General features: G+C 43.1%; 1 protein-coding gene across 5 annotated transcripts in view; it reads right to left on the bottom strand.

Moving 5' to 3' along the window:
• ctdp1 (CTD (carboxy-terminal domain, RNA polymerase II, polypeptide A) phosphatase, subunit 1) overlaps positions 1-21,180 on the bottom strand; it is a 293,011-nt gene that overhangs the window by 258,487 nt on the left and 13,344 nt on the right. Inside the window, exon 1 of one of the 5 annotated variants that reach the window (XM_048595765.1) lies at positions 14,588-15,349. The exons of 1 other annotated variant lie outside the window; for it this stretch is intronic. In XM_048595765.1, coding sequence (XP_048451722.1) covers positions 14,588-14,949 — 362 coding nt within the window. In that variant the 5' untranslated portion in view covers positions 14,950-15,349. Of the gene's footprint in view, positions 1-14,146; positions 14,559-14,587; positions 15,350-21,180 lie in introns of those variants that run through there. 3 more of the 5 variants (XM_048595764.1, XM_048595766.1, XM_048595767.1) reach the window with 3 other exon arrangements.

Genomic DNA, 21,180 nt, shown 5'->3' with positions numbered 1-21,180 from the left:
TGCTCCTATGATGCTGCTTGGCCTGCTGTGTTCATCCAGCTCTGCACCTTGTTGTCTCGGATTCTCCAGCATCTGCAGTTCCTACTATCTCCCATCCATGAGTTGGCTTGTTTGGAAATTGTGGCCTTTTACAATCAGCCATAATGTTCCTGATTTAGCAGCAGGGAAGATCATCCAAGAACGTTGCTCCTAATCACTGTCTCACTCTCTGTGCTGAGAGTCTGTGGGTGTGGACATGAGCTACAGACAGCACTGGGCCCAATGGTCAAACAACACAAGGCTATAGACCAGCCATGATCTTACTGAATGACAGAACAGGCCGCAGAAACTAAACAACCTCATGTTCTCATGTTCCTGGGTCATCACCACTCTTCTCAATGTGAAGAATGGGCAGCTTGTTGAAAATCTGCATATGCTCTGCGGCAAAGCTGGTATTCCATGATCTAGAGTTTAATTTGTAAAGCAGCAGTTGACGACAAAGGTGATACTGATGTTGTCATGATTCAAACAGATATGTTAAACTGATGCAGTATGGTACAAAGCGAAACTGGCATGGCATCAGGTTAATCTTTTAATGCATATTACCCCAGGACTGCTGTCCTCCATAAACGTTAGAAATGAAACTTTTTCAAAAAGGCACAACCAGGTTAAAATTCTATACTGCACTATTCACTTGCATTAGACACACATTTAGAAACAGAACTCAAATCAGTCAATATCCTTGTCATTTTAAACTACAATGATGCAGGTCTTGAAATCTACGGTATATTGATGATGTTCATTTAAGATTCCTACAGCTTGCTACTTGGTGCCCTCTGTTTCACCTTTCATAAGACACAAATCAATTCGTCACAGTCATGTATGTGAGGCGTACAACAATGAGCTGATAGTGTTGGGAATCAGTACTTCAACGAGCAGATTCCCCCTATTCAAACATAAAGCACTTATTTCTACACTGTGATGGTTCTACTGCATACTAAGGGGAGCAGTCTTTGAATTAAACAAGTCTATTGATCAAACAGCTGTATCTGTCGGATACTTTTTTAAAGCCTATGGGTACATATGTATTTATCCGCTAATAAAATGGCATGTTTTCTGAATGATTTTCCCTCAAGAATAAACGCTGGGTTATTTTGACAGCTTGCCACACAGGATACTTATTCTGTAGGTCAAGAATTTCTTTAGCGATCACACTGCTAACCATTGTAGAACCTGCGACATGCATTGGGACAGTGGCTGCTAAATTAAACTGCCATTAAATGTGAAAGTTGTTTGAAATGTGTTGACATTGAGCTGACAGTAGCTTGAATTTTGCTCATTTCTTGTCACTGTAATTCCCCAGCAGACTGGCAACCTTTCACCCTTGAACCTCAATCAAATCCAAGATTCATCACAAAGCTGGGATGGGTGATGGCCTCATTACACTATTCCTTGGCCAAAGAATTCCTTCTTGCTGTCCAACTCAAAACAAAAACTATTTTGGCCTTACACGTCAGGAAATAAAACCAACAGCTATGTCCGGATGACTCCAAATTTCTGTTTTCAAACCCATCTGTGGCCTGGCCTTCCCCAACTCTGCAATCTCCTCCAACAAAACTGCACTCCTCCAAATCTAGCCTCCTGTCCAATCCCAATTTCCATCACTCCACCATGAGCATCCAGGCCTTCCAGTATCCTGAAACTACGATCGAAAATCCCTTCCTAAATCGCTCCACCTCTCGACCTCTTTCCTCCTCTCTGAAAGCCCACGCCATTGAGTAAACATTTGAGCAAATCACTTGCCCACATCTGAAGCCAAGATTTCACAAACTATTTATGGCCTGCAAGGCAGTATTAACACCCTTGCTCCAGTTGCCTCATATACACAGTAAAAACATTTAAGACACGTGTCCAGCATTGAAATTGTTCTGCCTTTGACAGTACATCAGCCAGTACAGCGGAGCCCAAGTCCTATTGTTCAATCTCCTAAGCTGATGTATGCAGGGGTAATTTCACACAGCAAAAAAAACGTTTTAGAACACATGAAGTATCACAACACATCCTCACCATTAAAACCAAACCACCTCCGACACCATCACACATCCCGAGGGACCAACAAAACTACTTAGCACCATAACGATCAATTAAGATGAAGTTCAATGTTTGAAGTCCAAAAGGAATTGGGATTCCCAGCAACAACTCTGTCATAAAATACAATACAGATAATTTACTAGTAGGTGAATTCATATTTGCTGCCATAACGTCAAGTTCTGTCAGTGTTCGCATCTTAAAAGTAGTGCATCATTCAAACTTGCCTAACCTTGTTCGGAGCATTCAACCAACTCTCATAATCAAAATTAAATGGCATCTTCTGCCAAGTGTCCATCAAGTAATCATACACCAGCAATCTTGGTAGTAGTATCCCCACCTTTGAGCCAGAAGGCCCAGGTTCAAGTCTCAACTGCTCCAGAGGTATGTCATAACATGTTCGAACAGGTCAATTAAAAATATTAACATCAGCAATGCTCGATCATACTGTCCTATCTATCCCTGACTGAAAAGGAGACAGGCAGACAGACTGGAAAATATACTTGAAAAAAAAAAATCAACGTGACTTTATGTTGGACTGGAACACATCCTAAGGCATTCCAAATAGCTTCCCCTTCAATGCAACATTAGAGATCCAGAGGTTGGATAAACACACAGGTCTCAGGATCAAACACTACAATCTGTACTAATGTTGCACCTTGAAGGAGCAGACCATATCAAAGAGCTTCATACAGGCATTATAAAGTAAAATTGAACATCAAGCCATATAAAGGAGGTCATTAGGTCAGATGCCAAAGGGATAGATTTTAAAGAGTGTCTTAAAAAGAAGTGGGGAGGTGTGGGAAGGAAATTCCAAAGCTTAGGGCCCAAGCAGCTGAAGGCATGGCTGCAAATTGAAGCCATTAAAATATGGATAGCTCAAGAGACCAGAGTTGGTTGAGTTCAAATATCTTGGAGTGATGCAGGACTGGGGAAAAGGACAGCAATAGGAAGGAGCAAGGCCTTGGAGGAATTTAAATACATGCAGAGAATTTTAAAATCAGAGTGTTGCACAACCAGGACCTAGTGTAGGTCAGCAAGCATGGGAGTCACACCAGTACAGGTCTGAAACCAGCAAGAAGAACCTTCACAAGACAGATTGAAAAGGCTTTTGGATTCATAGATGTTTACAGCGCAGAAGGAGGCCATTCAACCCATCACGTTAGCGTCAGTCAACAAAGATCTAACTACACTAAACTTAAAGCGAAATACTGTGGATGCTGGAAGTCAGTGAACACTGGAGAAAATCAGCAGTCTGGCTGCACCTATGGAGAAAGAAGCAGAGTTAACATTTCCAGTCCGAAATGACTTTTCTTCTTGAACCTGCTAGCTACAGCGATCTACGGACAGGTACAACAAGTCCCTTTGACCTTCAGAACTTTCCAGGGTCCTACCATTCATAGTCTAATTGTTTGCCTGGTTAGCCCTCGCTAAGAGCATTACCTCACACTTTTCTGTTGTTAAACTCCATTTGTTCCTGCTATGCCAGCCATTACATTGATATCCTCCTGTAATTTACAGCTATTGTCCTCACTTTTTATCACCCTTGCAAGTTTTGCAGCATGCACAAACTTTTTAATCTTATCCTCTACATTAATTTGTCTTATCTGTCTGCTTGGAGGAAGTTCCTGAGCCGCGAAGGCAAAGTTGAAACAAGTGATTCTCTATATTAGCAATCACACATTCAATCTATTGCATTCTCTACACTTCATCATACTTTAAAAGTGTTTATTTTAGCCACACACAATAAATTTAGTCTGAATTTTACAGCTTCTGGCAGGGAGGCAGAATTAGAAGTGGGTGTCCATACAGTGTGGAGCTGGGGGAACACAGCAGGTCAGGCAGTATTAGAGGAGCAAGAATGTTGACATTTCAGGTCAGAATCTTTCATCAGGTCAGGGTAGGGAGCTCAGAAATAAATTGAGAGAGGGGGTGGGGCTGGGAGAATGTAGGTGGAGTGGTGACAGGTGGATGCAGATTGGGGCTTGTGGAGATTGGTCAATGGGAAGGGTGGAGCGGAAAGGAATGAAGGAAGATAGACAGGTTGGGTTAGGTCAAGGAAGCGGTGATGAGAGGGAAGGTTGGATATGGAATGAGGCTGGGGATGGGGAGATTTTGAAGCTAGTGAATTCTATGTTGAGGCCATTGGGTTGTAAGCCCCTGAGGTGGAATATAAGGTGTTGTTCCTTCATGTGGCCTCATTGTGACATTGGAGGAGGCCCAGGATGGACATGTCACCAAGGGAGCGGGAAGGGGAGTTAAAATGGCTGGCAAACAGAAAGTGGTGTTCAGATCGCAGATGCTCTGCAAATCAGTCACCGAGTCTGCGCTTGGTCTCTCCGAATTAGAGGAGACCACATCAGGAGCAATAGATGCAGTAAGACCAGGTTAGAAGACATACAGGTGCACCCCTGTCAGATACGGAACGATTGTTTGGGGCCGTGGATAGAGGTGAGGGGGGAGGTGTAGGGGCAGGTGTAGCACTTCCTATGGTTGCAAGAAAAGGTCCCGGGGTGTGGTGGGGTTGGTGAGGAGTGTGGAGCTGACGAGGGAGTCAGAGAGCGGAAGTGTATGATTCATTTACACCTGGCCCTTCACCACAGCACAGCAAATGGAGTGTTGGGTGGTCATAAAAGTAGCTGACCAACAAGAAGGCAGCCAATAAATGTGAGGGAGTCATGAACTGGACATTAGTCATAGCCAGCAACTGAAAGGCTCCCTGATCTCTCTCTCCTCATTTGTTATGGTAGCCTAAATAGCCTAAGTAAATAACTAATTGAATAACATCCGGAGAATGCCAGCTTCAGCAGGAAGCTGCTACACACAGCCACAGTCTCATTTGCAGGCTGTTTCATCCACCCTTCTACCGTCTACAGATGCACCATAGAAAGCATTCTATCTGGGCGCATCATGGCTTGGTACAGCAACTGCTTTGCCCAGGACCGTGAAAAACTACAGAAAGTTGTGAACACAGCCTAGACCATCAAGCAAGCCAGCCTCCCATCTATTGAGTCATCTACACTGCTCGTTGCCACGAAAAGGCAGCCAACATCATCACAGACCCCTCCCACCTTGGTTACAATCTCTTCCGTCAGCCAAGAGATACAAAAGTTTAAACACACAGGCCAACAGGTTCAAGATCAACTTCTTCCCTGTTATTCTTAGATTGTTGAACAGACCTCTCAAATTCCAAATTTAAGGCTGATCTTGCTCTTGTACACCTCCAGTGAGTCTTAATTTTGTACGCTCCGCTCTAAGCGCCCTATGATTTGTGTGTCCTTGTACGTTATGATCTGCCTGTACTGCACACAAAACAACTTTCCACTGTAATTGTGAAATGTGACAACAATAAATCAAAATCAAATCATCTCCTCCTACCTGGCCTACACTCCCAAGCATTTCAATAACTCTGTCAAAAAACGGGGGGGGGGGGCAACACTTTGACCTGACCCTCACTGTAGCCAGGGATTATGGGATATATGTCAAATCAGACAGAGTTATGGCTTGCAATCCAACAACTGTGGATTTGTCAAAAGGAAAGAAGTCAGAGGAGTATCCTAGTCATGGACAGAACATTTTGCAAACATGCTGCAGGTAAGGCAAGGTCACAGTGATTATAAAACCTGTCTGGATCGATTCTGATTGCTTGGGAACACTGCAACTAGTGTGTGTGAAATTTGTTGAAACTATAGACGAGCTGTTGGCAAAACTCAAGTCAAGAGACAACTCGCACATTTTCCTTCTGTCTCTGCACAGACTGACAGAATTGTTGTGAATTTTCATTGTTATCTTTCGACTTCTAATATATTGGCAGGTGTAGCTTCTCTCTTATTTGTACTTCCTTTATTGCAACAAGAAAGGTTGTTCTGCCTGATTTGTTCTGCAGCAGCTACAAGGCAGCCAGGATACCGGACTGCCAGGATGGCAACTTCACCATCCTTTACACACCATGTGTTTCAGGATGATATGCACATGAATGGTCAGATTTTTGGGATGCAGGTACAAGACCTGAATCTTAAGGCATAGCAACCATTCATCTCAAAAGACAACAGCATGGGTGCCAAAATGGATCAGCTACCTTGGCACTCTAAAACACTGCAAGAAGCCAAACAGTCCAAATTTTGAGTGAGGAGCATCGCAGGTGCAAGTTTTAAGACTTACAGATTCGTCACAAGCCAGTTGAACAAAAAACAGGCTCTAGCAGCTGAATAGTTTGCTCCTGTTCCTTCACTCTTCAATGTTGAGCCCAGTAAAGTCATGAAGCCCAATGAGCTTTCCTCTTTTTACCTGCTCATGCCAACTCCCGTCAATCTATTTGGCTTCCTTCATTGAAAGCAGCCCTTCACTGTAGCTTTAAATAAAACTCTCCCAATTATTGATTGCTTTGGGTTTTGATATGGAAATATGAAGAAACTGTTGCCAGATTTGTAGCTAACTGGAAAGCACAGATTTAAGAAAACTGGCAACGCGACCAGAGATGAGATGAGATGAGAAAATTAAAAGTTACCCAGCGTCAGCGGAACCTGCATCGCACTCCGTGAACAGGTGACAGAAGCGGATTCATTAATAACTTCTGAGAGGGAACTGAATGATTGCTTTGGGTGCTGTTTAATGGCCTGCTCTGAGGGAGTTTAGAGGTGGGTGGAGGCGTGTGATCAGGCAGGCAGGAGATCCCACTGCCTTCCTATATGCATCCCATTTAGTCCAAGGCAAGGTGGCTTGCAGGCAGCCTTCCTGCCTAAATGCCAACTGAGGCCTTTAACTTTGCTCGTCATGCCCACTTAAGGGCCTCGTCCCAGCGCTGGTGGCATTCAACCAGTAGTGGGAGGGGTGTCAACAAGCAGAAGCCCATCCCAGAAGCCCTGGTGAGTTTGCTGGTGGCCTAGTGGGTGGGGAAAAAGGGGCATGGGTGCGTTCAAAGCTATTCTGGCCAAGCTCCTTCACAGCCAGCCCAGTCTTGTCCTCGAGCTATCTCCCAACACCCCCCAACAGGATCCTTTACCTCCATGACCCCTGTCCTGCTCTTGCTTACCTTTGGCTGCAGTTACGACAATGATACCTGGCCCAAGGGAACGAGTAAGTATGAGCAGCCAGCACTCGTGATGGCACTGAAGGTAATGGACTGCACTCGAGGTAGGAACTCCTGCCCCACTGAGGGACTTGCAGCACTTAAACGCCCCACCCCAGCTTTCCCAGAGGCATAGTGTCCAATGCCAATTAGGGACTTAGTTCCCTAGAGGCTCCCATAGATCATGTCGGCAGGAGCACTGCCAGTATTGATGCGAGATATCAGCACACACGCTGCATTGGAAGCAATACCCAACATGCCATGATCTTATAAAAAACTCATGAATATAAGTTAAAGTTTGTTGGGACATTTGTTTGAACAAAAAAAGGGGCTTGCATTTACGTTGTGCATTTCAGAAGCACTGAACCTTTCAAAGAGCTTTACAGTTAGTTAATTTCCAAGTTTCATCACCACGTAATGTCGACATTGGGGCAGACAATAGGAGCGGCACAGTGGCTAGCATTGCTGCCTCACAGCATCAGGGACCCAAGTTCGATTCCACCCTCAGGCAACTGGCCATGTGGAGTTTGCACGTTCTCCCCGCGTCTGCGTGGGTTTCCTCCCACAGTCCAAAGATGTGCAGGTTCGTCGGACTGTCAATGCTAAATTACCCTGCAGTGTCTCGGGATGTGTAGGTTAGGTGGATTAGTCATGGGGAATGCAGAGTTACAGGGAAAGGGTAGGGGTGTGTCTTGTGGGATCCTTTTCAGAGAGTCAATATGGACTCGATGGGCCAAATGGCCTGTTTCCACACTGTAGAGATTCTACATAAATTCTAATTTGCACCCAGCAATTCCTACAAGCAGCAATATGAAAACAAGTAGCCAAACTGCTTTCTTGTGACGTTGATTGAGGGATAGATATGAACCAGGACCTCAATTTAACATCTCATCTGATAGACAGATTCGATCCTAATCATGTAGAGAACTGTATCTGATACAGAGAGAGATGATAATACTTTGTGATGAAATGTTGCTATCGTTTACTTGGTCAGTGAAAACAATGGGGACTGGACAAATTACCAGACAGTCACTTCACCAAGTGGACAAGATAATGGGCAAGCCTGAAAAGCAAACCCTTCAGTACTTCATAACACAATCCCAAATAAAAAGGACTGCAAATAAAATAAAAGAACTAAATTAAGTAGAATATATAGAAATATAGAAGCAAAAGGAATTTAAGGAAAGAAGAACAGGACAGTGGATAAAGGTCAAGGTGGAAGCTGAACCTCATCACATACTGACGGAGTACTGCGTACATAGACTTGCCATCTTTCAGATCAGATGTTAAACCAAAGCTCTGTCTGTCTGTTCAGGTGGGCATAAAAGGTTCTGAGGCACTATTTTGAAGACTGACAGGGGAGTTCTCACACATCTTAGTCGATGTACTAATATCAGTTAAAAAAACAGATTATCTGGTTATATGTTTTCCCTTTGCTGGAATCACGCTGTGTAAACTGACTTCCACATTTCTCTAATAAACAGCAGTGAGTATATTTTACTGCTTTTGGAAACACACAAATCAAAAGCAGAGAAAGCAGCTTGAAAGATTTGTGACACTGACACTGCTGTAAGGAAACAGCACATCCAACACTTCACAACTGTATCGGAGATCTTCAAGTTATAATCAACCCGACCTATAACCCCTCAAAGCAACAGATCCATAAATCTTTAAGAAACACTTGCATCCCCTTTAACACAGTATAGAATATATTATGCAGGGATTTTCCCTTCTCAATAACATCAGACAGTGACTTGAATTTTGCACTGATGAAAGGGCACAACATCACCAAAGCATGAACCTGCCTCAAATCACAGTAGGAGCATTAGAAAAATTAATTTCATACTACCTTGCTGGTGTACCAACTTCAATATAACAGCAACCAATGTGAAGTCAAAAGATATTCAAGTAGACTGTTGAAGAATTATTTATAATTTAAAGAAACACTTGCACATTTTTGACGACAGGACACCCTGCATTTGAACTCATCATTGTTATGTCAGGAATGCACCAGGCAATGCAAAAGGATTCCAGAAAAAGAACTTTGAGAATGACCAGATAGTCCATTATTTTGTGAATCAGACTGAGAGAGAAACATTGGCCGGGATACCAGAAATAACTTCCTTCAAAATAGTGCCGTGGGATGTTTTGCATCTACCCGAGAGGGCAGACAGACCTTGGGTTTAATATCTTACCAGGAAGACAGCACTGCCAACCATGTAGTGCCCCTTCAGTACTGTACTTGAGTGTCAACTTTGATTTTTTTTGCTCAAGTCCTGAGGGTCTTGATTCATAACGTTCTGATTCAAAGACATGTCATGCTACCCAAATGAGTGACAGTGTAAACTAATGTTAACATTCCCCGAAAGCCAGCTATCCCAAAAGCCCTTGCTTTTCTTTATTCCATTCGTGGGACATTGACATTGCTAGCTGGCCTGCCCGTCATTGCCCTCGAGAGCGTGGTAGCGAGCTACCTTCCTGAACTGCTGCAGTTCGTGTGCTGTAGGTGGACTGTTACTATGACATATTAGCTAGGATTTCATAGCAATAAGTGAACTCAGAGATCTGGAGCACACCAAGTAGCACTGCAGCCTTTGACCCAAAAGTTCCAGGTTCAAGACCCAATCTGCCAGTTATCGGCCACAGAATGAGCGCTTATGGCCCGGCGAAAGAATCTGATAATCAACTTTATCCTCTCAATACACCCGTGGCAAACAGTAAAAATACAACAGTCCCAATTAGCCATTATGGGCAACATGCCTTGCCAGCATACGTCACAACTGAAAAGGGCTACAGCATTCTTTGGCTGAACATAGCCAAAGAAACGATGCACACAGACAGCTCACCTTCCTGGATTTAGCTGATAAGCATCTACATTTTACATCAAGTCTGCCAGTGACAATATTAATCCAAGCAATGTAGCACATTTGTAAGGGAAAGAAAAGTTTTGCTTCTCGTGACCATAGCTGTGAAATCAAATTGGAACCAGCAGACATGATATACACTGTAGGATCTGCATCACTCTCTGGAGGTAGCAAATGCAGCTTCTTGAGTTCTGGGCAACCACATGAGCAGGAAATGCTGGTGAAGCTCCAATCTGACTTTTGAAGAGTGAGCATATAGCTAGCATCACTGTAGCGCATCTACGGTGCAGTGAGAGGTGTGAGCAGCACATTAGAGGTGCGAGCAGCACATTAGAGGTGCTGGTCACCTTCAGCTTAAGTGGGAATATGCGATCAGGGAATGGGTGACTGCCAGAAGGACAAGCTAGGAACACAGGAGTTTCTCCAAGTGCATCTTGCTCTCCGACCAGGTTTCAGTTCTGGATGCCAGTGATCATTCATCTGGGAGTGCAGCCAGAGCCAGGTCCAAGGCAGGTTCAACTATACGGGGCAGTGGCAACAGGCAAACTGGACCAGCTATAGTAACAAAGAATTCAATAGTGAGGGGAACAGACAGACATTTCCATGGCTGCAACCATTGTGCATTGCCTGCCTGATGTCAGTGTGGCAACAGTACACTCAGAGGGGAGGTTGGTCAGTTGTGAGTTGTGGTTCATAGAACCGATGAATGTTCTGCTGGAGAGATGGTGTAGGAGGGAGGCCTTAGACCACCGAGTCATTCGACTGGTTTTGGGGGAGGTGGGACTCCTCCAGTCTGAATGGGTTGTAATGGAACAGAGCCAGGATTAATGCCCTCACAAGGCAGTTCGCTGGGGATGTTAGGGAGCGTTTAAAGCAATTTGTCAATAGAATAGAAACCAGGGTTGTCACATTAGACAGGGGAACTGAGGTATAAAAAGTATTTGGAGAGGCAGATAGAATAACAAGGCGTCAATGCCATTAAACATATACAATGCATGTCGTAAACTCACAAAACTGGTAACCAAAATTGGTGAGACACAGACATCAGTAACAACATGAGAAAATGATGGTGTGCCAATAACAAACTTAAGAAAAAAAAATTAAACATTTCTGGATACAAAATGTTCCGGAAAAATAGAGAATGAAAGAAGAACAATGGGTATCTTTAACAATTAAGGAAAATATTAAAGAGTGCTGGAGAGGCGAAATAGCCTGGATTAGTCAAGGACTGAAACTATTTGGTGAGAGTTAAGAAACAATGAAGGTACACTACCAGGTTTATTCTAAAGGCCATCAACTAGTGGGAAAGAATTAGACAAGGCTCTTGTGATGCTGTGGTAGTCTCCTTGTCTCTGAGCCAGGAGGCCTGGATTCAGACCTCACCTGCTTCAGAGGTCTGTCATAATATTTCTGAACAGGTTAATTTTTAAAAACAGATGAGAAATACAAATCTGCAGGGAAATTACGCAGACATGAAAGAATCATAGAGTAGTTATAACGGGGGGGTTATTAAATATTTACATAGAAACTAGAATAGCAGTAGTGTAAAGGGAAGAGAGTTAAGAAAAGTTTCTTAAGTGTGTTCGGAAGGATGTTGTGGATCAGTAGGTTATCAACTCAAATAGGAGGGAGGCATTGCTTGATTTGACTCTGGAGAAAAAAGTGGAACAGGTATCAACTGGGGTGCAGTTGAGGACCAGTGATCACAGTATCTATAAGGTTTAGGTTAAACATGGTAAAAAAAAAACGCAATCCAGCGTAAAATACAAGATGCAATTCAGGGTAAAACTGGAAAGCTAAGTGGGGAATGGTCAATATTAGTAGACTGAGAACAGACTTGGCCCAGGAAAAAGATTAGAAGATGAAACTACAATGGAACAAAGACTGTCTCTAAAGAGAGTATGTTTCAAGTACAGTCCAGGCACATTCCCATTGGGAGAAAGGTATTCAAATAAAGAGTTCACTGACTGACGGAGGAAATACTCAGTAAGGTGAAGCAGAAAAACAGAATGTTGAATGACAGCTTTCAGATCAACGGTACAAGAGAGAGCCAGGATGAATACAGAAAACTCAGAGGGAAACTGAAAAAGGAAGTGAGAGAGGACAATACAGAATATAAAAAGAAATCCCAAAGTCTTCAATAAGCATATAAATAATAAAAGGAGGGGTGAGGGCAATGAGAGGCCAAACCATGGATTTATCTATGGAAGTAGAGGGCAAGGCTGAGGTACTAATTCAGCACTTTATATCTGTCTTTTTCAAGGAAAAAGATACTGCTAAAAGTGCAGTGAAAGAGTTAAGACACTGGGATAAAATTTATGAAGATGGATGAATCCAGAAATAATGAAGGAAGAGAGAGTAGAATTTGCTGAGTCACTAGCCATAACCCTCCAACCTTTCTTAAATACTGGAGTGGTGCCAGAGGACTGGAGAATTACACAAGTTACAAGCCTGTTCAAAAAAGGATGCATAGATCCATTCAACTATGCAGGGTCAGTCAGTGTAACTACAGTAACTGACTAACATGTCAATTTCACTTCCCCTAGTGGGAAGGCTTTCAGATAGATAGTCAAGGAAAATATTAATATTCACTCGGATAAATGTGGTTTCACTCAAGAAAGCCAGCGTGGGTTTATTACAGTCAAATTACGTTATTTGACTGAGTTTTTTAAGCATGGTAACAGACAGGGTTAATGAGAGTAATGGAGACGAGCTGGTGTCACCAGTGTACAGGAGTTCCAAACGACTGATGAGAAAGTGCCAACTATTAAGTCTGGTCATCAACACCGATGCCATGGAATAAAAGGAGCAGTGGTGTCACAGAGACAAAGTTGACTGAATGACATGAAAGAGATGGCAGTGAACGGTTTTTTTTCAGACCAGAAGAGAGTACGTGGCAGGATCCCCAGGCCTGGGGCTACTGCTTTTACTGTTCTACGTTAATGACTTGGGCGTATGGAGCCCAATTTCAACATTTTCAGGTGACACAAAACTTGGAAATATAACAAACTCATGAGGAGTAGATTGATTGATTTCAAGGGGACAGAAATAGACTGATAGGACGGACGGATGTGTGGCAGATAAAATTTAATGCAGAAAAGCATGAACTGATTAAATTTTATAGGAAGAGGAAAGAGGCAACTTCACCTAAATGGTACAATTCAAAAGATGAAGCAGGAGCAGAGACATCTGTTCATAAAACATTTAAGGCAGGAGGGCAGTTTGATAAAGCAGTTAATGATACTTATATTTTATAGAAAGAGTGCAAAAGCAGCAATGATATGACACAAACCTTAGAAAACATTGGTTTGACCTCAATTGGTGCACTGTATCCAATTCTGTACACCACACTTCAGGAGGGACATGGCAGCATTGGACAGGCTCGGGAAAGACTCATGAAACTGAATCTAGGAGGCAGAGACATCAGTTACATAGATAAATTGGAAAGACTAGGATTGTTCTCCTTAGGGAAGGTTTTGATGAGTTTTGAGAGAAGTGTTCAAAACCATGCAGAGTCCAGTCAAAACCTCCACTCACTGACAAGTAGGGTAAGAACCAGAGGATGCAATACAAGGCAAGTGGCAAAAGAACCAACCGTGACATAAGGAAAACATTTATTCCACAATGAGTGGTTAAGATCTGTAATGCAAAGCCTGAGTGTGCTGTGGAGGCAGTTTCAATACTGACTTTCAAAATGGAACTGCTTAAGTGAAATAAGCGTACAATGGGGGGAAAAACAGTTGAGGTCAGGAGTTGCCTCTGCAGAGAGCTGGACGAATGGCCTCCTTTGATTATGTAGATTTGCTAGGTAGTCAATTGCAAAGACCCAAACGCTCATGAAACTTTTCTTTGCGTCGGTCACTAACTCATGTAGTTTAGAATTAAAGTACTGCTTTGTTCAACACATTTCACCATCATCCACGCATTCAAAAGCAAAATGTGAGTGTCAATGAAACTGCCAACTATAATAGCTCAGCAACAGGGACAGAATGCAAAAATACAAAAGCAGGGCAGGAAGCGCCTAGGGTTCCAAACAGCAGAAACACCAATATCACCTACAAACGTGTTCTTCAACAGATCACGAAAGTCAACATACGTCCACAATTTATACACAACAGTGCCAGGGAATGTACACTTCAGCAATCACCTGTCATGTCAATTTCACTTCTCCCTTACCAAGGAGGTTTCTTAACGAAATGGAAGTCGTCTATCATCGTGCATCCTTTGTAAAGAAAGAGTTTCCCTCTTCCCAACGCCCCATCAAATTAAAAAGACAACATTCTCCTCGTCCTTCCACTGGAGAAACGCACACCCCTTTCCCCCATACGATCTGCACGTTCTGCAAAAGTGTTTTAATATTTGCTACTGGTTAAAGTGTCTTGGAGCTGGGTTTGCGATGCTTCCCCATCCCTGGCCCGGGCAACATTCCTTTCCATTGTAGCTCAACGTTCCATCTCATTGTGACGCGTTGTGTTGTGTATCCCCCTGATGGCCGGGCAACATTCCATTATAATTCAACGTTCCAACCCCATGTGACGTGCGTTCTGTGTATCCCCCGATCCCCGGGCAACGTTCCATCGTTTCTTACCCACTGGGCACCACTTGGCCCGGTTGCCAGCACAGCTCCTTGACCACTCCGGCCCGGTCCGACTTCACCCGCTTTTCCTGGGGCCGAGACCGGGGCCTTTCGCGTTCGGCGTCGCTCTCTTGCTCCACGGGCAGGCAGTGAGCCAGCACCGTGCCGATCTGCACCGGCCAGCCCACCTTCACACTCCACTCCAGAAGCCGCAAAGGTCGGGAGCCCGGGACTGCCACTTCCAGCACGGCCCGGGTTGCAGCTGCTGCGTTGCCGGCTGTCGTTGCAGCGCCAGCCGCCGATCCATCCCGGTTCTGCTCTTGGTCTTGCTCCTGGTCCCGGTCCGGCTCCCCCGCCTCCGCCAACGCCGCCATCTTCTAACCGCCGGGAAAAGGAGGGGGAAAAGAAGATTTTTTTCTAACAAATCCTCAGCGTGCAGACACAGAAATGTTCAAAGGCAAAAGTGCAGTAAAAGGTTCACTCTTCCCGCCTGTAAACAGGAAATAATACACCCGGAGCCCGTACAGGGAACTTCCGGTACACATGCAGGGATCTTACAGCATGTCTTCCGATCGCACAGTCCCATCGCACACCAACAGACGTGCAGGCAAACTGTTATTTTTCAGTGTCTCTGTGCTCTGCACGCAAAGCACCGATTTGCCTGTGTTTCGTAAGCAAGGAATATGGCAATTGCATTCAAGAAAACTGAGTAAACTACTAGAATAAAACTGACAAGAGCTCCCAAACACCACTACCAGCCCCAGAGAAGAAGTGAAAAAATCTGACAGGTCAATAATTAGGTCTGACAGGTGAAAAGGAGGAGTTAGACTGAAATTGCAATGGGATGTGGACTTATCACGGAGATGTTTTACGTTTCCCTGGAGCCTCCAGGAACAAATCAAATCTTTCAGGCAGCGCCACAAGTGAACCAGGAGGGCAAAAAAGATCAAGGGGCATTGGGGCAAACATTATGTGAATGCTTTCATTTATTAAAACATACTTTCAATATAGATATAAAGTTTGACATGGTGCAAGAGTAAGAAGTGGAAGGATTTATGATGAAACTTGTGGGATTATGTCAACGAGAGTTTGTAACCCAAAATGCCTCAGGAGCAAAAGTTTCCCAAAGAGTCACTGACATAGGAAACAATTTATCCTTTCATGTTTTGGCCTTCTTTCTGTAGATCAATTCAGTCAATTGAGGGGGGGTGGGGGTGGGAAGAGGTGTGCGGGGTGGATTTCACAGCTAAATGTGATTTGGTTCCACTTTGAATACAATTTGGATCAGTCTTCATTCAATAGCCTGTTCTGGATTTGGAAGGTTTCACTGACCTGTGAGTGAGTTACATCCATTTCCAGTTTAGTTCTTCAAAACTCCTTTATTTACACCATACAGGCAGAATGGTGGCTCAGTGGTTAGCACTGCTGCCTCACACTGCTAAGGACCTGGGTTGGATTCAAGCCTCAGGTGACTGTGTGGAGTTTGCGCATTCTTCCTACGTGGGTTTCCTCTGGGTGCTCTGGTTTCCTCCCATGGTCTAAAGATGTGCACATTAGATGGGCTGGCTATGCTAAATTGCCCATAGTGTCCAGGGATGTGCAGGCTAGGTGGATTAGCCATGGAAATGCAGGCTTACAGGGATATGGCAGTGTGCATTCATGAACAGCATGGCCTGCTTCCACATTCTGGGGATTTATAATCTAGATTAAATACATTTTTCTGTTGTACCCTATTCCAACTGTCTTCTCAGATTCTCGCACATGACTCCTTCTGTCACTGTTATATCATGATAAATATCATCTCATTATTTTAACTATTAACCATCACACTATGAAAAGTGCACTTTGTAATGAAGATGGAAATAAGTACACGTAAATAGTTGGACTCTACAAATTGACCCCTCAAGACTGCCCTGCAATTCAATAAGGTCATGGCTGATCTGATCGTGTCTTTATCTCCAATTTTCTACCTGATCCACATAACCATTGACTCACTTGCTCGTGAAGAATCTGTCTAACTCAGTCTTGGATATTGTCTTTGATCCACCCTCCATTACTCACTGGTGGAAAGAATTCTAAACACAACCGTCTTGGAGGAGAAATTCCTCCTCTTCATTAATGAGAGACCCTTTACTTAGAAACTGCCACCAAGTTACAGATTCTCTCAAAAGGGGAAGTATCCCCTCAGCACGCACCTTGAAAAACAAGCAACTTCCTGAAGGGTGATTTTATAAATTTCATGAGATTTATGATCCATTGGAAAATTTGTATTTTGACACATTATTTGATGCATTTTTTTGATGCTTTGTAGCTAATATAAACTAACAGCACTCCCCATTGAAAGGGCTTCCTTATAAGCTGCAATGACTCTATTTTGCTATGTGAAATATTGGAAATATAAATGTCAAAATGGCTTAATAAGTAGCTTTAAATTGTCAGGTAAATCTGATGGCCAATATGACATTTTATTGTATGAATTAAAATCTTTATAGCACATATCTATGATAATCCCATGCATTCATACATGTCCAATGCAAAAAAAAAATCCACTAATTATCTTCAATAAAGACAAAAAAAAGGCTGGAAATGTTCAGTAGGCTTAGCAGCATTTGGGGAGAGAAACAGAGTCAATGATTCAAACTGAGATGACCTTTCATCAGCAATTTTATTAACCACCATATGTGCTGAATTTCCAGTCACCAGTCATAAACACTTTGCAACAGAAGGTAATGGTATTTCAGGGACTGCTGATTTAGAATCATTCAAAATAAACAACATGTATTTTCAAGTAACTTGAGTGTTTGAGTGAAACATACTGCTGCAACCGAATTCAAATGAAGGGTCACATCCAAATATTAACCTGTCTCTTCCTGCTGTGCATCTCAAACAGTTGGTGGTATTAGTGAATGGGCGCTTAACGTACTGCTGTGACTTTTTTCTGTTCTTTTAACAAAAGCATTTATCCCTTGTTCTTATAAATAATAACACTAAGTACAAATGGGAAAAGTGATGAAGTTTGCAATGAAGCTTTGTAATAATAACCTCAATTGAACAATGTAACTTTATCTGGCCAGGGAACTTTACATTGTTCAATTGAGGTTATCATTACCTTTAAACTCTTAAACCAAATGAAATTGAACATGGGATCAATTAACGATTTCAAGCCTGTAACTTGAATCACAACCTAATTTTTCCCACAACATAAATTTATAGTTTTCCAAAACCCCATCTTCGTTTTGTTTATAATGGATGCTTCTTCTCTTTTCAAGTTATGGGTCCTTTCTATGTATGTTCCAAATTAAATTTTGATTCTATGCTTTGTGGCCTGGTATTTTACACACAATTGCCCATAGGGTCTGTTACTAGGAGCAACTACATAATTATAAGAACCAGGAGCAGGAGTAGGCCATCCGGCTCTTCAAGCCTGCTCTGCCATTCAATAAGATCATGGCTGATCTTTTCATGGCCTCAAATCCACTTACTCACCCTCTCACCATAATCCTTAACTCCTTTACTGTTCAAGAAATTATCTATCTTAGCTTTAAAAACATTCAATGGGGAAGACTCAACTACTTCACTGGCTAGGGAATTAAACAGATTCACAACTCTTTGGGTGAAGAATGTCCGCCTCAATTCAGTCTTAAATCTGCTCCCCTTAATTTTGAGGCAATGCCCTCTTGTTCTAGTTTCATCAACCAGTGGAAACATCCTCCCTGCTTCTATCTTATCTATTCCCTTCATAATTTTATTTCCCTTCATAATTTAGAAGAATGAGGGGGGATCATATAGAAGCACACATAATTTTATGTGCTTCTATATGATTCCCCCCTCATTCTTCTAAATTCCAATGAATATAATCTCAGTCTATTCAGCCTCTCTTCATAAGTCAAAGCTCTCATCTCTGGCATCAACCGGGTGAATCTCCTCTGCACCCCCTCCAGTGCCAGTACATCCTTTCTCAAGTAAGGAGTCCAAAACTGCACACAGTACTCCACGTGTGGCCTCACCAGCACCCTCTGCAGCTGCAACATCACTTCCCTGCTTTTAAACTCAATCCCTCTAGCAATGAAGGACCAAATTTCATTTACCTTCTTAATTACCTGTTGTACCTGCAAACCCAGCCATTTGCGATTCATGCACAAGGACACCCAGGTCCCTCTGCACAGCAGCATGCTGCAATTTTTCACCGTTCAAGTCATAGTCTCTTTGACTGTTATTCCTGCCAAAATGGCTTCACATTTATCAACATTGAATTCCATCTGCCGGACCTTCGCCCTCTCACTTAAACTATCTATATCCCTCTGCAACTTTCAGAGTCATCTGCACACTTTGCTCTACCACTCGTCTAAATGTCATCCACAAATGTTGACACAATAACATGGCCTCCAATTCCAAATCATCTATGAAAATTGTAAACAATTGCAGACCCAACACTGATCCCTGACGCACACCACTGGTCACCATTCGCCAACCAGAAAAGCACTCATTTATCCCCACTCTTTGCTTCTTCCATCCATGTTAATGCATGGCCTATAACACCGTGCACCTTTATCTTAAGCAGCAGCCTTTTGTGAGACACCTTGTCGAATGCCTTGTCAAATAACTATCTCTCTGAAAAAAATTCAGCGGCTGAAGTACAGGCTAATATAGAATCCCTACAGTATGGAAAGAGGCCATTTGGCCCACTGAGTCCACACCATTTCCCCCATTTAGCATTCCACCCAAACTCAGCACTGCACCCTATCCCCACAACCCCACATTTACCATGGCTAATCCACCTAACCTGCACATCCCTAGACACTATGGGGCAACTTATCATGGCCAATTCACCTAAACGATACATCTTTGGACTGTGGGAGGAAACCACACCACCCAGCAGAAACCCACATTGACATAGAGCGAATGTACAAACTCCACACAGACAATCACCCAAGGCTATAATCAAACCCAGTTCCCTTGCATAACGAGGCCGCAGTGCTAACCTCTGAGCCACCCCCTTAATCATAGAATCCCTACAGTGCAGAAAGAAGCCATTCAGCCCGTTGCACCTGCCTCGACCTTCCGAAGAGCTTCCCGTTCAGATCCATTCCCCCACCCTGTCCCTGTAACACCACATTTACCACTTAGCCTGTATGCCTCTGTACGTCTAGCCTTGGGAGACTGTCTGTATGGAGTTTGCACATTCTCCCCGTGTCCATGTGGGTTTCTGCTGGATGGTCTGGTTTCCTCCCACAGTCCAAAGATGTACAGTTTAGGTGAATTGGCCCTGGTAAGTTGCCCACTAGTGTCTTGGAATGTATATCTCTGAACACTATGGAGCAATTTAGCATGTCCAATTCCCCTAACCTGCGCATCTTTGGACTATGGGTAGAAACCGGAGCACCTGGCGGAAATGCACGCAGACACTGGGAGAATATGCAAATTCCACACAGACAGTCGCCCAAGGCTAGTATCAAACTCAGATCCCTGGCGCTGTGAGTGCCATGTTTTTGGCCGCTATGGTCCACTTTATGTATTAACTTTTCATTTGAGCATGAAGACCTTTAATGGAAACAGCAGAAGATCTCAGATTCAAAGTAGAGAAACAGAGAATTGAGCCATTCAAGTATATGAAGGAGATTTGTGCAAAGAAGTACATGCTAATGTTTAGCTTTTCCAAAACTCCACTTACCACTGACACTGAAATTTTCTATGCCATAAATTCTACCATAATTATTTAATCACAAGTAATTTCTGAAACTTCAAGTTGAGGGCTCAAAGAAAATTCTTCGCTTTAATTTAATCAAGCAATACCCTAGAACATTTCTCGCCGAGAATGCACTGTTTGAAAAGCTGGTGGAGACAGATTTAAGAGTAATTTTCAAAAGGAAATTGGAGAAACCCTTGAGGAGATAAACTGGTGCAGGGCTATGCTGAAAGAATAGGTGAGCACTATTGCTGAACTGGGTCAGTTAACTCAGTTCACTGGATGGCTGGTAAGTGATGACAATAGCATAGCTTCAATTCCCATTTGGTTACTATGAAGGACTCTCCTTTACATCCTCTTCTCTCAGCTCGGACATGGTGACACTCAGGTTTAAACCACCACCAGTCATCTCTCTCCAGTGAAAGAGCAGCCTTATGGACTATGACAACTTCACTATTCACTAAATGAATAGAGCTTGCATAGACATAATGGGCTGAATCCCCTCCTGCCATGTTTTATGAATATCAACATAATTTCACAAACCATAATGTTCAGTCACATCTGTCGAATTCTTACTTCTATCATGACTGTACAAGCAACTACACTGAATTGTTTTTGGTTGAGCTTTTGATTATTTTTATTTTTACAACAATCAAACTCAAACATATCCAAATATTGATCCAACTTATGAAAGGAAAGAACAATTAAATGGCAGAACCTAAAAAATGATCTCTTTGGAGCCATTTCCTGCAAGCAACAACAACAAAAACAATTTGCATTTATATATAGAGATAACAAGGTGTAGAGCTGGATGAACACAGCAGGCCAAGCAGCATCAGAGGAGCAGGAAGGCTGACGTTTCGGGTCTAGGCCCTAAAAGTCAGCTTTCCTGCCCCTCTGATGTTGCTTGGCCTGCTGT

The sequence above is a fragment of the Rhincodon typus genome, chromosome 4, assembly GCF_021869965.1.
Source record: "Rhincodon typus isolate 14 chromosome 4, sRhiTyp1.1, whole genome shotgun sequence".
NCBI lineage: Eukaryota > Metazoa > Chordata > Chondrichthyes > Orectolobiformes > Rhincodontidae > Rhincodon > Rhincodon typus.
The sequence above is the reverse complement of the archived record's forward strand: the minus strand, read 5'-3'. Positions and strand labels throughout refer to the sequence as shown.